This window comes from Gopherus flavomarginatus, chromosome 17 (genome assembly GCF_025201925.1).
Source record: "Gopherus flavomarginatus isolate rGopFla2 chromosome 17, rGopFla2.mat.asm, whole genome shotgun sequence".
NCBI lineage: Eukaryota > Metazoa > Chordata > Testudines > Testudinidae > Gopherus > Gopherus flavomarginatus.
The window spans coordinates 23,562,142-23,578,771 of NC_066633.1; the positions used below are offsets into that span (position 1 = coordinate 23,562,142).

At 48.0% G+C, this 16,630-nt stretch overlaps 1 protein-coding gene across 3 annotated transcripts in view; it reads right to left on the reverse strand.

Annotated features, from left to right (window-relative positions):
- Positions 1-16,630, reverse strand: part of RABL6 (RAB, member RAS oncogene family like 6) — a 112,487-nt gene that overhangs the window by 19,525 nt on the left and 76,332 nt on the right. For all 3 annotated transcript variants that reach the window (XM_050926497.1, XM_050926495.1, XM_050926496.1), the window contains 2 exons: positions 9,329-9,687; positions 2,961-3,117 (listed from right to left, as the gene is read on the reverse strand). In XM_050926497.1, coding sequence (XP_050782454.1) covers positions 2,961-3,117; positions 9,329-9,687 — 516 coding nt within the window. The remainder of the gene's footprint in view (positions 1-2,960; positions 3,118-9,328; positions 9,688-16,630) is intronic.

Here is a 16,630-nt window from a genome sequence, read left to right on the forward strand (position 1 = left end):
AGGGGTAATGCTACCCTTGAGAGCCCCTCAGGAGCTAGGATGTCCACCATGGGGTCTACTGACTTGACCACCTGCTCGACCTGGAGCCCCAGGTTTTGAGCCACCCTGCGCAACAGCTCCTGATGGGCTGTACTGTCAATGGGGGGCGGAGCAGAAGATGACCATCCTGCCACTGCCTTACTGGGAGAAGACGACGATCACACCCTAGGCGGTACTGGACCCTCCTGCTACCCTGCTATTGTCCCTGCCCAGTGCCTTATTGTTCGGTGCCAGGTTGGTCCCGGTGCCAGTCATGGCGTTGGTATCTAGAAGGGGCTCTGCACTGGGGTCTGAAGCTGTCTCGGTGCCTTGTGGTGGGAGATGGTTCAGGGGTGGTGGAGGGGCACGCTCTTCTGAAATTACTGACTATGGGCCTGTGGAATAGGTACCCTGGGCCTAATAGTATGCCCATGACATGGGCTCCTGCCACTGTGTCAGCCCCGGTACCATAGGGGGGGCTCAATCTGTCTCCTGTCTACAGCAGCGCTGTTCCGACCGGTACCAGCTGTGTCTTGAGTAATAGGACTCTGCCTCTGAGTCCGATGACTGTGACGCCAAGCGCTGTCAGTCCCAGATGCTCTCACTGTGGGCGAGCATCCTCTACTGTTCTTCTTGTGAGGCAGTGGTGAGTGTGAGCAGTGACAAGTTGCTGCCACGGACTTCGGCACCGGGAAATGATGGTGCCGAGGGTCTCTAAGCATAGAGTCCTTCCTCGGTGCCATAGCTTCTCTAACGGAGGACCGCGTGCTCTGCACGGAGGTGCTGGGTGCCATGTCCTGCTGGCCCAGAGCCAGTTGGAGATGGAGAACTGCCTTCATGAGGAGTTGTTTGAGCCTGAAGTCCCTTCCCTTTTTAGTTCTAGGGCAGAACCCTTTGCAGATCCTGCAACAATCTGTTTGACGTGCTTCCCTCAGGTACTTTAGGCAGGAGTCATGGGGATCGCCCTTTGGCACCCTTGGGATCGAGGCCTCGAACACCAAGAGGGGAACGAACTGAGTTTGGGGAACCCCCAAACACTAACTAGCTACTAGCTAACTGCAACTTATACTAACTATTTAAATATTTACAGGTTGAAGATACAGAAATCACTAGAGGAAACGCTTGCTGAAGCAAGAGACACTCAGCTCCAACAACCATCACTGGTGGTAAGATGGAACTGCGGAGGCAGTAGGTCAGCAAGGATCTATATTCAGCGACTTGAAGACATGACTCCAGGGTGCACCCAGGTCGATCCAATGGGTACCACTAGGGGAAAAACCTTCTGAAGACTGTGCACGTGGCACACGCACACCTACTTGGAATTGACATGAGCAAGCACTTGAACTTATGTGAAAAAAAAGCCCTCCTGATCAATGTAAGTTACACCAACAGAAGGACTGGTGTGCACAGCGCTGTGTCAGTGGGAGATGCTCTCCCGCCAACATAGCTACCGCTGCTTGTTGGGTATGGTTTAATTAGGTCAATGGGAGAGCTCTCTCTTGTCAGGATAAAGCAGTTACATGGGGGATCTTACAGCAATGCAACTGCATTGATACAGCTGTGCCACTGTAAGGTCTCTAAAGTAGACGTGGAAGCATATCCTCTGGAATGGCGGCCGAAGCACGAAGGGGCACATGAACGTTTAGCACGTCTGGCACGTAAGTACCTTGCAGTGCCAGCTACAGAAGTGCCATGTGAATGTCTGTTCTTACTTTCAAGTGACACTGTAAATAAGCAGGCAGCATTATCTCCTGTAAATGTAAACAAACTTGTTTGTCTTAGCAATTTGCTGAACAAGAAGTAGAACTGAGTGGACTTGTCAGCTCTAAAACTTTACATTGTTTTGGAGTGCAGTTATGTTACAAAAATAATTGACATCTATAAGTTGCGCTTTCATGATAAAGAGTATGCGCTACAGCACTTGCATGAGATGAACTGAAAAATACTATTTCTTCTATCATTCTACAGTGCAAATATTTATAATAAAAAATATAAAGTGAGCACTGTACACTTTCTATTCTATGTTGTAATTAAAATCAATATATTTGAAAATGTAGAAAAATATCCAAAAATATTTAATAAATTTCAATTGGTATTCTATTGTTTAAACAGTGCGATTAAAGCTGTGATTAATCACTATTACTTTTTTTTTAGTTAATTGTGTGAGTTAACTGGGATTAATCAACAGCCCTACTTGCAATACACCTTTTCAAGCAAGAATCTCAGTTAAAGTCATACAGTGATGTAGCCTTTCAGTTTTGGAAGCACGATCAAAGCCAGAAAAAAAAAATTAGGCTAAACTAGTGGTACCACAGCTGTCTGGCATTCAAAAGGTATCAGGAAGAACAATGCTTTGGCAAGGACAAACTCATCCTGCTAATGCAGTAAATGGGATTCTTCAAGCATCTGCTGCCAGGGCAATTTACAGAAGAGAAGCAGCCAGAGCTAACAGAGGACAATAGTAGGAGAGGCTAGAAAGCAATCAGAGAGAAGTGGTGGGGAGGGGATTTGGAAATTATATAATTCACTCTGCTCTGGATGATAGTAAATTCCTGTGTGGAGTTCAAGGTAGTGGTTCTAAGTGGCTTTGGGACCTGGCTAATGGGAGAGAGACCCACCCTCTCTTCCTGTGAGTGATACTATAATTACGGCAAGCAGACCTGCTCGAGTTGGCAGGGGTAGGTGTTGCTAGCAGGGCACGCCTCAAGCCGTTTTCCTTTCCTGAACACCCAAGAAGTCAAGAAAGTGTCTGAGGTGAGGCTACCACTACTAGGACACATACATACCCTTTGGGGGTTTGCACTGTGTAGCATACTGTGTGTATTAAGAGCTGAAGGAAAATGCTGGAGTCACACAAGTTCCCTCAGTCACCCAGACTGCACTTCCAAATGCTATTTCTATCCCGCTCCTCTTCCCCCACCCCCAGTTCCTTTCCTCCTTACCTGTCACTTTCATTGTGGTCCTTAGTCTTAGTTATCCCCTTGTCTCTCTGAGGGATTGTATCTTCCAGAAAGCTGTGGTCCAGGCTGTCATCAGGAATAAAGTCCTCCACACTCTGCACTTTTGCAGGGACTTCACTGGGGAGAACAGTAGCAGCATCTGTAGATGGAACAGTGATCAGTTTGGCATAAATGATGCCCAGCTGGCGTGACAGAGAATTTACTCCCCTAAGCATCTCAAACCCAATGCTTCTCTAGCATGCGGACGGTCACTTGTGTGTGCAGACATGTAGCTAACAGCCACAACAGTCTTGGACATTTGCTGTGTAGCGGAAGGAATGCAACAGGCCATTCAGATCAAACGACTGCTTCGCAAGAAGGCAGCCACGAGCTGCCTTTTCCTACTGCTGGTTTAGCATGTACCAAGATCAACTTATCTTTTCCTCTGTAAAACTCACCTATGCCACTATAACTACAGAGTGCTGCCAGCTAATAACGGGGGTTGTGATTACAGCCAGGACTGGCTTTTTACACATATGAACCATGCACAAAGCTAGTCTACATTAAAATTTCCTGTTACTATTCCCTTGTCTTTCACCTGGCTTTTTCACACATATGTGAGCTTGTCATTTAAACTAAACCTTTTGGGGCAAGGACTGCCACTTACTCTAGCTTTGTAAGGTACCTAGCAAGAGGCCTTCAACAGGTCAATGCCCCTAGGTGTTACGTAAAATAAAAGTTGCTTTAATGGGTCTTATTTGTAGACCAAACTTTACTCTTCTCCTAGGTTAATCTGCACCCCAGATTCTTAAGAAACACAAAGAAAAGCCTAACAGGGAGTTTTGCAAGGGAGTTGGGAAGGGAGGGGGTGTCCCTTGTCGGTCCTACCTGTTCCCTTGTAGTCCCCTTAAAACCTATAATCCAAACCATATTCCAAAATCCTTTTCTTTAAACCACCCTTTCATTAACTAGGAGACAATGCAGGCAGAAGCCCAGCAGCAGAGTGGGGGCTATCCAGTTCATTGCACTGAGTGTAGCATGTATGATTACCTGCCCTGTGGGCGGGTGGTGTATGTGTGCAGTCAGTGCAAGGAGCTCCTGGCCCGCAGAGGCAACGTACGGACTTTGGAGGCCAGGATGGTGGAACTGGAGGAGCTAACAGAGGTATGTTGATGAGGCTTTCCGGGACACTGTAGAATTGTCCCACCTCCGCTCAGACAGCCTCTGTGCTGTTGAGGAGGAAGAAAGGCCCAGGGAAGCAGAGCAGTCAATGGGAGCAGAGGGAAACCTTCCCATAGTTGGGACCCTCCTTCCAGATGGTGCTGGGGTTGCCTCTCGCACTGAGGTTACCTCTCCAGGGGAGAGAACTCCAGTTGCTAGGAAAAGGCAGGTGTTAGTAATGGGAGATTCGATCATTAGAAACATAGAGAGCTGGGTTTGTGATGACCGGGAGAACTGTATGGTGACTTGCCTTCCTGGTGCGAAAGTTGCGGATCTCTTGAGGCATCTAGACAGACTTGTGTGTAATGCTGGGGAGGAGCCAGTGGTCGTGGTACATGTAGGTACCAATGACATAGGGAAGGGTAGGAGAGATGTCCTGGAAGCCAAATTTAGGCTGCTAGGGAAGAGACTGAAATCCAGGACCTCTATGGTGGCATTCTCAGAAATGCTCCCAGTTCCACGCGCAGGGCCAGGTAGGCAGGCAGAGCTTCAGAGTCTCAATGCGTGGATGAGACGATGGTGTAGAGAGGAGGGGTTTACGTTCATTAGGAACTGGGGAAACTTTTCGGATGGGGGGAGCTTATACAGGAGAGATGGGCTCCACCTAAACCAAAGTGGAACCAGACTGCTGGCACTAAACATTAAAAAGGTTGTAGAGCAGTTTTTAAACTAGGAGATGGGGGAAAGCCGACTGCTGCAGAGGAGCATGTGGATCGGACACAGACTTCTCCTAGGGGAGAGTCTGATGATAGGGAATCTCCAGGTTACAGTCAGGAACAGAGGACGGAAGAGGATAATGTAAGGGCCGGATCAGATGATAAACAGTCACATAAAAAAGAATCTGGCACATCAGAAAAGGGTAGACAAATAAACAGGGACAAGTTTTTAAAGTGCTTGTACACAAATGCTAGAAGTCTAAATAATAAGATGGGTGAACTAGAGTGCCTTGTGACAAAGGAGGATATTGATATAATAGGCATCACAGAAACCTGGTGGACTGAGAGCAATCAATGGGACACAATCATTCCAGGGTACAAAATATATCGGAAGGACAGAACAGGTTGTGCAGGGGGAGGAGGGGCACTACATGTGAAAGAAAAATGTAGATACAAATGAAGTAAAAATCTTAAGAGAATCTACATGTTCCATAGAATCGCTATGGATAGAAATTTCATGCTCTAATAAAAATATAACATTAGGGATCTATTATCAACCACCTGACCAGGACAGTAATAGTGATGATGAAATGCTAAGGGAAATTAGAGAGGCTATCAAAATTAAGAACCCAATAATACTGGGGGATTTCAATTATCCTCATATTGACTGGGAACATTTCACTTCAGGATGAAATGCAGAGATAAAATTTCTCAATACTTTAAATGACTGCTTCATGGAGCAGCTGTACGGGAACCCACAAGGGGAGAGGCAACTCTAGACTTAATCCTGAGTGGAGAGCAGGAGCTGGTCTAAGAGGTAACTATAGCAGGACCACTTGGAAATACCGACCATAATACAATAGCATTCAACATCCCTGTGGGGGGAAGAACATCTCAAGAGCACAACACTGTGGCATTTAATTTCAAAAGAGGGAACTATACAAAAATGAAGGGGTTAGTTAAACAAAAGTTAAAAGGTACAGTGACTAAAGTGAAATCCCTGCAAGTTGCATGGGCCCTTTTTAAAGACACCATAATAGAGGCCCAACTTCAGTGTATACCCCAAATTAAGAAACACAGTAAAAGAACTAAAAAAGAGCCACCGTCGCTTAACAACCATGTAAAAGAAGCAGTGAGAGCTAAAAAGACTTCCTTTAAAAAGCGGAAGTCAAATCCTAGTGAGGCAAATAGAAAGGAGCACAAACACTGCCAGCTTAAGTGCAAGAGTATAATAAGAAAAGCCAAAGAGGAGTTTGAAGAACGGCTAGCCAAAAACTCCAAAGGTAATAACAAAATGTTTTTTAAGTACATCAGAAGCAGGAAGTCTGCTAAACAACCAGTAGGGCCCCTTGACGATCGAAATACAAAAGGAGCGCTTAAAGACGATAAAGTCATTGTGGAGAAACTAAATGGATTCTTCGCTTCAGTCTTCACGGCTAAGGACGTTAGGGAGACTCCCAAACCTGAGCCGGATTTTGTAGGTGACAAATCTGAGGAACTGTCACAGATTGAAGTGTCACTAGAGGAGGTTTTGGAATTAATCGATAAACTCAACATTAACAAGTCACTGGGACCAGATAGCATTCACCCAAGAGTTCTGAAAGAACTCAAATGTGAAGTTGCGGAACTATTAACTAAGGTTTGTAACCTGCCCTTTAAATTGGCTTCGGTACCCAATGACTGGAAGTTAGCTAATGTAACGCCAATATTTGAAAAGGGCTCTAGAGGTGATCCTGGCAATTACAGACCAGTAAGTCTAACGTCAGTACCGGGCAAATTAGTCGAAGCAATAGTTAAGAATAAAATTGTCAGACACATAGAAAAACAAACTGTTGAGCAATAGTCAACATGGTTTCTGTAAAGGGAAATTGTGTCTTACTAATCTATTAGAGTTCCTTGACGGGGTCAACAAACATGTGGACAAGAGGGATCCAGTGGACATAGTATATTTAGATTTCCAGAAAGCCTTTGACAAGGTCCCTCACCAAAGGCTCTTACGTAAATTAAGCTGTTATGGGATAAAAGGGAAGGTCCTTTCATGGATTGAGAACTGGTTAAAAGATAGGGAACAAAGGGTAGGAATTAACGGTAAATCCTCAGAATGGAGAGGGGTAACTAGTGGTGTTCCCCAAGGTCAGTCCTAGGACCAATCCTATTCAATTTATTCATAAATGATCTGGAGAAAGGGGTAAACAGTGAGGTGGCAAAGTTTGCAGATGATACTAAACTACTCAAGATAGTTAAGACCAAAGCAGATTGTGAAGAACTTCAAAAAGATCTCACAAAACTAAGTGATTAGGCAGCGGGGGGTCCTTCACTCACTGAGGGTCTTCGGCAGCACTGAAGGACTCGCCACTGACATGCCGCCAAAAAACCGGTAGGGAACCAGTTCTTAAGATTGGGCAACAAAATGGCAAATGAAATTAAATGTGGACAAACGTAAAGTAATGCATACTGGAAAAAATAACCCCAACTATACATACAATATGATGGGGGCTAATTAAGCTACAAGTCAGGAAAAAGATCTTGGCGTCATCATGGATAGTTCTCTGAAGATGTCCACGTAGTGTGCAGAGGTGGTTAAAAAAGCAAACAGGATGTTAGGAATCATTAAAAAAAGAGGATAGAGAATAAGACTGAGAACATATTATTGCCCTTATATAAATCCATGGTACGCCCACATCTCGAATACTGCGTACAGATGTGGTCTCCTCACCCCAAAAAAGATATTCTAGCACTAGAAAAGGTTCAGAAAAGGACAACTAAAATGATTAGGGGTTTGGAGAGGGTCCCATATGAAGAAAGATTAAAGAGGCTAGGCCTCTTCAGCTTGGAAAAGAGGAGACTAAGGCGGGGCTGTGAGCCTGAGCGGGATGGTAAGGGAATGGGGGCTCGCCAGGGGCAGTTAGGGGACAGGGAGCAGGGGGCGGTTGGATGGGGCAGAGGTTCAGGGGGACGGTCAGGGGACAGGGGGAATTGGATAGGCATGGGAGTCCAGAGGGCCTGTCAGGAGGCAAGGGTGTGGATAAGGGTCAGGGCAGTCAGGGGACCGGGGGAGTTGAATAGGGGGTGGGGTCCCGGGGGGGGCAGTGATCCTGGGAGGGGGCGGGCAGGGGACAAGGAGCAGGGAGGTTGGATGGGTCAGGAGTTCTGAGGGGGGTAGTCAAGGAGCGAGGGGTGGGAAGGAGCGGATAGGGGGCAGGGGCCAGGCTGTTTGGAGAGGCACAGCCTTCCCTACCTGGACCTCCATAGAGTTTTGCAACCCCAGCGTGGCCCTCAGGCCAAAAAGTTTGCCCACCATTGATGTGGAGAATTAAAACTGAACTTGAGTGTGCATTTTGAGCGCCTCCCCTTTCTGTGGGTGTCTTGATAGCTTTCTGAACTCCGTAGAGTGACAGTATGAAGGAGGAGGTTATTTAGCAAAGGGTGACTCAAACCCGTCATGCTAATCGCTAGGCAGAGGCAGCTCCAGTCAGCTTTATAAGTAAAGTGAATGTGATGGGCAAATTAAGGTCTAGCTCAGTAGAAATGAAAGCAATGAACAGCCCTGGATGCCTCTGCACTGGGACTCTATCTGTCTGATACTAGTTCTCCATGACCTTTACATTACTTTGCTCCGCTGTTTACCATGGGCCACTCTCCCCCTCATGCCAGCTCTGCTGGTGCATATTTCCCCAGAGGGGAATCTACTGCAGAGCTAGCACAGTGCTGCAGTTGTGTGACCACTTCAAATTTCTGGCTGAATGATTATGTTCCTTAAATACAAACAGCAGACTGCTCTTTGTTAACATGCAAGTGTGTTTTGCAGCTGCCATAGTTACATACAGGCAGCGGCTGCATGGGTTTCTATTACCATTTGGATTTTGATGCGAGTGGCACAGGCCCAGCAGTGGGGAAGGGGACACTCCTACTCAGAAACTGACAGTTTATTACTTTCCCCAGGAGCCCTCTACACATCTAACCCCTCCCAGCCTTGAAGTTCAACATCAGAGCCACCATCCTGCTACTGGAGGGGGGTCCCGCCCAGAGGCTGGCGTGAGCGCTGCTGGAGGGGGGTCCCGCCCAGAGGCTGGCGTGAGCGCTGCTGGAGGGGGGTCCCGCCCAGAGGCTGGCGTGAGCGCTGCTGGAGGGGGGTCCCGCCCAGAGGCTGGCGTGAGCGCTGCTGGAGGGGGGTCCCGCCCAGAGGCTGGCGTGAGCGCTGCTGGAGGGGGGTCCCGCCCAGAGGCTGGCGTGAGCGCTGCTGGAGGCACAAGGCAAATCAAGCAAGGCAGCTGAAAGAAAAGAATGAAGCAACTGCACTATTCTTTGGATTTATACTGAACAAATATAAGCCTGGCATTGCTAAGACACGAGGGCTGCCTGCTCTGCCTGCCACAGGGAACAGGAGGGGTACAGCAAAGAAATTGGGACAGCGGGGAAGTGCAATATTGTAAGTATACCCATGCACCTGCGACCAGACAGCAAAACCCAGATTCTCTCTGTGTCAGCACCTACCTGGCGGGGGAGGAGACATCTCTGGTGCTGGAGAAGTTCCAAAGAGGCGGGAGATAATGCTGCGCTTTTGCAGTGGTACTACAACAGGCGTTGCTGGAGCAGCTGGGGACGATGTGTGTGGTAACTGAGCCTCTAGTGGAGGCACTGGTGACAAGGAGGATGGAGGCTCAGGGGATGTTGCGTTGGCAGGCAGCTGCTGAGGTGGTGGTGGTGGCTGGGGGGTACCAGGACTGGAACTGTCTGTTGATGTGCAGCTGGGAGGTACTATGGGTGACTGGGAGCCAGAGGAAGGGCTCTGTCCATTAGTCGCCATTGGGGATGCATGTCCTCGACTTCGGGCTTCCATCATTTCAAGGAAGCTGCAGGAAAGAATGGATTGCAGACATAAGGCCTGGCCCAGCAAACTCCCATTAACAACACTGTTTCTCTGGCTGCAGCCCAGGACTAGGAGCCAGGAGAGCAGGGTTCCAGGCCCAGTGCTGCCAATGACTTCCTGGGCAAACTTAGAAAAGTCACTTCACCTCTCTGTGCCTAGCTCACCCCATATGGAAACCGAGCACACAATGGGGACTGACGGTTAATCAGTGTTTGAGAAAGTGCAATGAGCTCCTTGGATGGAAGGCACCAAGATATGCAAAGGGTTAGTATCTACAGGTCATCACTCCATGTTTGTACAGTAAGTTCTCTGGCACAAGTTTCCGGGAGAAAGCCCTGTACAGCAACTCAACAGTCACGTCACTCTCAGACCGTGGTTCCCAACCTTTTCTCTGCTGCAGCACACCTTGATACCTTTAATTATTAACTGTAGTGTGCCTCAAATAAGTAATCATTTCTTCTCAGTCCCAAAATAGTCTTCCCAAGGGTGTGTAACTTTTTTGGTGTTTTTAAATGCAATATAATTAAGTCCCACTCAGTATTGCCAAACTCAAGAGATCAAAAAATAAATGAGTCAGACCTCAACACATCTGGAGATTGTAAATTACCGCATATTTTGGGAGCCAAAGATATGATATTGTTTTTTCAGTCTAACAATTGGTGAACTGCTCCTGCCTCTCCCCAAAGAGACTGTTAGTGCTGCCCATGTTCCCAAATATATTAGGTACAAGGATTTGGCCCGTGCTGCAGGAGTTCTCACCCCCACATCTACCCATCCCCTGCCAAGCAATGAGTTCTGCCTCCCAACTTCCAAATCAATCCTGTGCCTTTAGTATCCAAATCAGTTCTCCAGCACTCATCAGTTCTGTACTCACCCTTCCCCAGTCCATCCCCCATCTCACCCCAATTCTGCCCCCCCCCAGTTCTGCCTCCCCAGCTCCCCACCTCACAAATAGCCCCCTAACCCCCAGTTCAGCTCCTCCAACCTCACCTCTGCTTCTCCTGAAGGAGAAGAGGAACGTGATGAAGAACAGTCAACACAGATTCACCAAGGGCAAGTAATACCTGACCAACCTGATTGCCTTCTATGACGAGATAACTGGCTCTGTGGATATGGGGAAAGCGGTGGATGTGATATAGCTTGACTTTAGCAAAGTTTCTGATATGGTTTCCCACAGTATTCTTGCCAGCAAGTTAAAGCATGGGCTGGATGAATGGACTATAAGGTGGATAGAAAGCTGGCTAGATCGTCGGGCTCAACGCGTAGTGATCAACGGCTCCATGTCTAGGTGGCAGCCGGTATCAAGCAGAGTGCCCCAGGGATTGGTCCTGGGGCTGGTTTTGTTCAATATCTTTATTGATAAATTGCACCCTCAGCAAGTTCGCAGATGACACTAAGCTGAGGGGGAGAGGTAGATATACTGGAGGGTAGGGATAGGGTCCAGAGTGATCTAGAGAAATTGGAGGATTGGGCCAAAAGAAATCTGATGAGGTTCAACAAGGACAAGTGCAGAGTCCTGCACTTAGGATGGAAGAATCCCATGCACTGCTACTGGCTGGGGACCAACTGGCTAAGCAGCAGTTCTGCAGAAAAAGACCGGGGGATTACAGCGGATGAGAAGCTGGATGACAGTCACCAGTGCACCCTTGTTGCCAAGATGGACAATGGCATATTGGGCTGTATTAGTAAGAGCATTGCCAGCAGATTGAGGGAAGTGATTATTCCCTTCTATTCGGCATTGGTGAGGCCACATCCGGAGTAGTGTGTCCAGTTTTGGGGCTCCCACTACAGAAGGGATGTGGACAAATTGGAGAGAGTCCAGCGGAGGGCAATGAAAATGATTAGGTGGCTGGGGCACATGACTTATGAGGAGAGGCTGAGGGAACTGGGATTGTTTAGTCTGCAGAAGAGAAGACTAGGGGGAGATTTGATCGCAGCCTTCAACTACCTGAAGGGGGTTCAAAAGAGGACAGAGCTCGGCTGTTTTCAGTGGTAGCAGATGACAAAACAAGACACAGCGGTCTCAAGTTGCTGTGGGGGCAGGTCTAGGTTGGATATTACGAAACACTATTTCACTAAGAGGGTGGTGAAGCACTGGAATGGGTTACCTAGGGAACTGGGGGAATCTGGTTTTCAAGGTCAGATTTGACAAAGCCCTGGCTGGGATGATTTAGTTGGTGTTGGTCCTGCTTTGAGCAGGGGGTTGGCCTAGATGACCACCTGAGGTCTCTTCCAACCCTAATATTCTATGATTCTATGCTGGGAAATTGGCAACAGGGATGGATCAGTTGATGATTACCTGTTCTGTTCATTCCCTCTGGGGCATTGGCATTGGCCACTGTCGGCAGACAGGATACTGGGCTAGATGGATCTTTGGTCTGACCCAGTGTGGCCATTCTTATGTTCTTATATGTTCTTATGTTAACAGAAAGATTTTAAATGGCAATAGCTTCTCCTAAACAATGAAATGGCCACAGAATAAGGTAGAGCAGCCATATGAAGTAAAGCTGAAAGATGCAAGGATGATCCCTAAATGAGAACTTCCACCTAGGAGTTCCAACAGATGCTATGAACACTGCTTATATTTCACTAAGCTTAACTAGCTCTCATGTGCAGAAGCTATGAATTTAAATACATCCCTGATAACATCAGCAGCCTCAGCAATCACTGTGTGCAGCAAACAGACAGTGAATATACCACTACCTGACAGATCACCACAACATCCTTTGGGAGACCAAAACCAGCCCACCTTCTCCAGCAGAGAGATTCCCAGTTGTGAAATAGCAGCTTGATCTAAAACCCCTCAAGGCCCTTTTGAAGAGAGGATTTAATGGGGTCAGGAGGGCGATCATCTGCTTTATAATCAGTAACTATGGAGCCTTCATGAACAGCCAAAGAACAGGCTTGCCTCACAAGGAGACAACGCTCACGTTAAGTTACAACCTGCTAGGAATCCAGCTTTTGCTGGAGCAAAAGCGCTCCATTTCATAGTATCAGGGCTGGAACGTACCTCAGGAGGTCATCCAGTCCCATCCCCTGCTCAAAGCAGAACCAACCTCAACTAAATCATCCCAGCCAGGGTTTTGTCAAGCTGGGCCTTAAAAACCTCTAAGGAAGGAGATTCCACCACCTCCCTAGGTAACCCATTCCACTGCTTCACCACCCTCCTAGTGAAAAAGTTTTTCTTAATATCCAACCTAAACCTCCCCCCACTGCAACTTGAGACGATTACTCCTCATTCTGTCATCTGTCACCATTGAGAACAGTCTAGATCCAGCCTCTCTGGAACCCCCTTTCAGGTAGTTGAAAGCAGCTATCAAATCCCGCCTCATTCTTCTCTTCTGCAGACTAAACAATCCTAGTTCCCTCAGCCTCTCCTCATAAGTCATGTGCTCCAGCCCCCTAATCATTTCTGTTGATGTCCGCTGGACTCTTTCCAATTTTTTCACATCCTTCTTGTAGTTTGGGGCCCAAAACTGGACACAGTACTCCAGATGAGGCCTCACCAATGCCAAATAGAGGGGAATGATCATAACCCTCGATCTGCTGGCAATGCCTCTACTTATACAGCCCAAAATGCCGTTAGCCTTCTTGGCAACAAGGGCACACTGTTGACTCATATCCAGCCTCTCATCCACTGTAACCCCTAGGTCCTTTTCTGCAGAACTGCTGCCTAGCCACTAGGTCTCTAGTCTGTAGCAGTGCATGGGATTCTTCCATCCTAAGTGCAGGACTCTGTACTTGTCCTTGTTGAACCTCATCAGATTTCTTGTGGCTCAGTCCTCTAATTTGCCTAGGTCCCTCTGTATCCTATCCCTATCCTCCAGCGTATCGACCACTCCTCCCAGTTTAGTGTCATCTGCAAACTTGCTGAGGGTGCAATCCATGCCATCCTTCAAATCATTAATGAAGATATTGAACAAAACCAGCCCCAGGATCGACCCTTGGGGCACTCTAGTTGGCAGCCAGTATCAAGCAGACATGAAGCAACTGATCATTAGCAGTTGAGCCTGATGATCGAGCCAGCTATCTATCCACCTTACAGCTCAAGAGCTGAATAGCTCAGCACTAACAACCTCAGACAGTTATGAAAGCTGAACAGTTCACAAGCAATCCAGTAAGCAAGGGGCTCATCTGCAGATATCCGCAGATCAAGTTTGCGGATCGCAGATCAACTGCAGATACAAGTTTTGGGATGACAAGCAATTAATAATTGTTTCTTCTCATTCCCAAAATAGTCTTCAAGGTTGTGCAACTTTCTCCGCTGTTTTAAAATGCAATATAATTAAGTGCCACTCACAGTATCACCAACCTCAAGAGATCAAAAAATAAATGAGACAGACCCCAACAAATCATCAGATTGGCCCCCAAAATAGGCTTTACTCATCTGACCACGTACAATAGCAACCTGTGGTGGTTTCCTAACAGGCTCCACATCAAACCTGGGGCAGGATGGAGATTCCTTAAAGAAACAAAGGACACCTGACTATCTGAACCCATCCTCCTGCCACCCAGCATGGCCCTGTCAGCTAGCTATCTGGGGTGACAGCCTCCCACTGATGTGGATTCCACCTCGGAATATCATATCCTCCCTCTGCAATGAGCTTTTCTGAACTTGCTTGTAGCAGATCACTTGCTACGAGCAAGATGGCAAACATAAGCCAGCACAGAAACAGACCTGACTATATGGGAGGTTAAAGGTAACAAGACTAGGACTAGGACTAGGACCAGAGGGTTTCCTGAATGTGCTTATATACTCCAGAGAGCCGGCTGCCAGGGCCATTGCCTCTGCTGAGACTGCTATCAAGGAGGCTAATTAGCACCACACTGTGGTGGCTGTATGGATACATCTATTGTGAAGTCCTCCTATGTCCCCACTCAGCATCAAGGATTTTTGCCTTGAACTAGCCCTCGACTCCAACAAGGAGATTTGAACCCACAGGATAACTTCTGGGGGAATTTTGCGCCACTTGCACATCTGCAGAATTCATGTCCGCCACAGAATAACAGAGTGACACACAGGCTGCAAAAAGGGGTCACGGGCCCCTCTCTGGCAGCAGTCTCAAGTGGGTGCATCGGTTTGGCTGTTGGGAGCAGCCAGGAGAAACGTAACTCACCACCTCGTGGGGATGGGGGCTGAGCATGCATGACTCTGTCCCTCTCGCTTGCTATTGCAGTGCACGTGGCACAGAGAGGAAGGAGGCCTGGCCCTTGCACTGTGTGAGGGTTGGGTGCAGCCTCGTCAGAGTCCATGTCCCGAGGGGAGAGGGGCTGAAGGGTGATCCCCCAACACTGTGCAAGCTAGTGGGTTGTGCTCCCCACTTGGAGGCATCCCCAGTGTGCACCCCTTGTCCCTGTCACTGTGCCCACTCTGCAGAGGCATGGGGCTGACAATAGCAGCTGTGGAGAAGCCGTAGGGAGCCCTGGCCAGGAGCACCACTTATGGAAAGCAAGGGGGCACCTCCTTCCTCCAAGTTTCACACTGGAGGTCTGCTTGTGGTGCACACCCCAGCCCCAGACAGAGCTCTTACTTGCAGCACCAAACAGGCAGGTGCCCTCCTCCAGGAGCAGGGTTTCTCCAGTTGTGGCTCCCAAGGTCAATTTCCTCTGCTGTGCTAGGGCCTTTTGGCGTGGGGCAGGCAAGGAAGGAGTCAGTTAAGTGGGGAGGGGGAAGTACAGAGTCCCCAGTGATAATGGTGGGGGAACAGAGGGAATACATGGCCCCCCAGCAGTGGGGGGTCCTTAACTCACTGAGGGTCTTCAGCAGCACTGAAGGACCCGCCACCAACATGCCGCCAAAAAACCGGTAGGGAACCAGTTCTTAAGATTTGGCAGCTCATCACTGCCCAGGAGTAAGGATCAGTGATTTGGTGAAAGCTCAAAGACTAATGTTGGGGCTGCGTCAGAGGCAAAGGCTGGGATAATGCCATCTCTGCACACTTTTACAGCCTCTGACAATAAGAGTCTATGGAATGGTTAAGCAGTGCACATCTGGTCTGCATAAGCACCTCGAACACCTCCAAATCACTATGAGCAACAGCAATGAAAAAAATTTGAGAGCCATCAGGTGACTGGCTGCACACACCTCAGGAAAGTTGGAAGCTTCCATGAAACAATCAGACTACTGTTGTACTGCTGGAGGATCTAAGATCTTACAAGCATCATATAGAGCAGGGGTTCTCACAACAAAATTTTTGATGGCCTCAGAGTGCGGCCACCAACTCCTGCTGGGCGTTGCTCTCACCATTTTTCCTAAAATTCGTAATTAACTTTATGAAAAACAAGTAAATATGCACATATATGTGCCAAAAGTCATTGTAATTTATTTAGGATTTTTTTGCAGAATCAATATTAAAAATAATGTACAGTTGTCTCTATTTTTTTTACTAGACCTAAACAGAACAGAAACACAAATAAGGTGCTTTGCATGTTTTTGTCTTTTTTCTTGTTGTTTCTTTTGCTTTTTTTAAGACTTGCTAGAGCACGTCTGTTGTGAAAAGTGATATGAACAAACACAAATATCACTTTTCACAGCAGACTTACTCAGTCCCGGCAAGCCTGGGAACAAATGAAGCCCTGGATGGGGAGGTGGGTACAGAGACAGTGGGAGCACTGCGGGAGGCAGCAAGGGCCACGGTGATGGAGGAGAGGGATGAGACTGGGGCCAGAGCCTGCCACCGCGCGGCCAGGGAACGGAGCCTGAAGCACCACGGCTGAAGCCTGCCACCCACCACCCAAGGGCTGAACCCTGACCCCACCAACCTGGGAAGGTGAGGAACTCACTGGCTGCATGCTTTTCCAGCTTTTGTCTCTCCAGAGGGGGGCAGGGCCCAACCACTACTCAAAGCTCCTCCTCCCTCTCATCACAGCCCAGGCAGCTGTGGCCACAAGAAAAGCCTTCTGGTGGCTGTATGCAGCCACGCTGG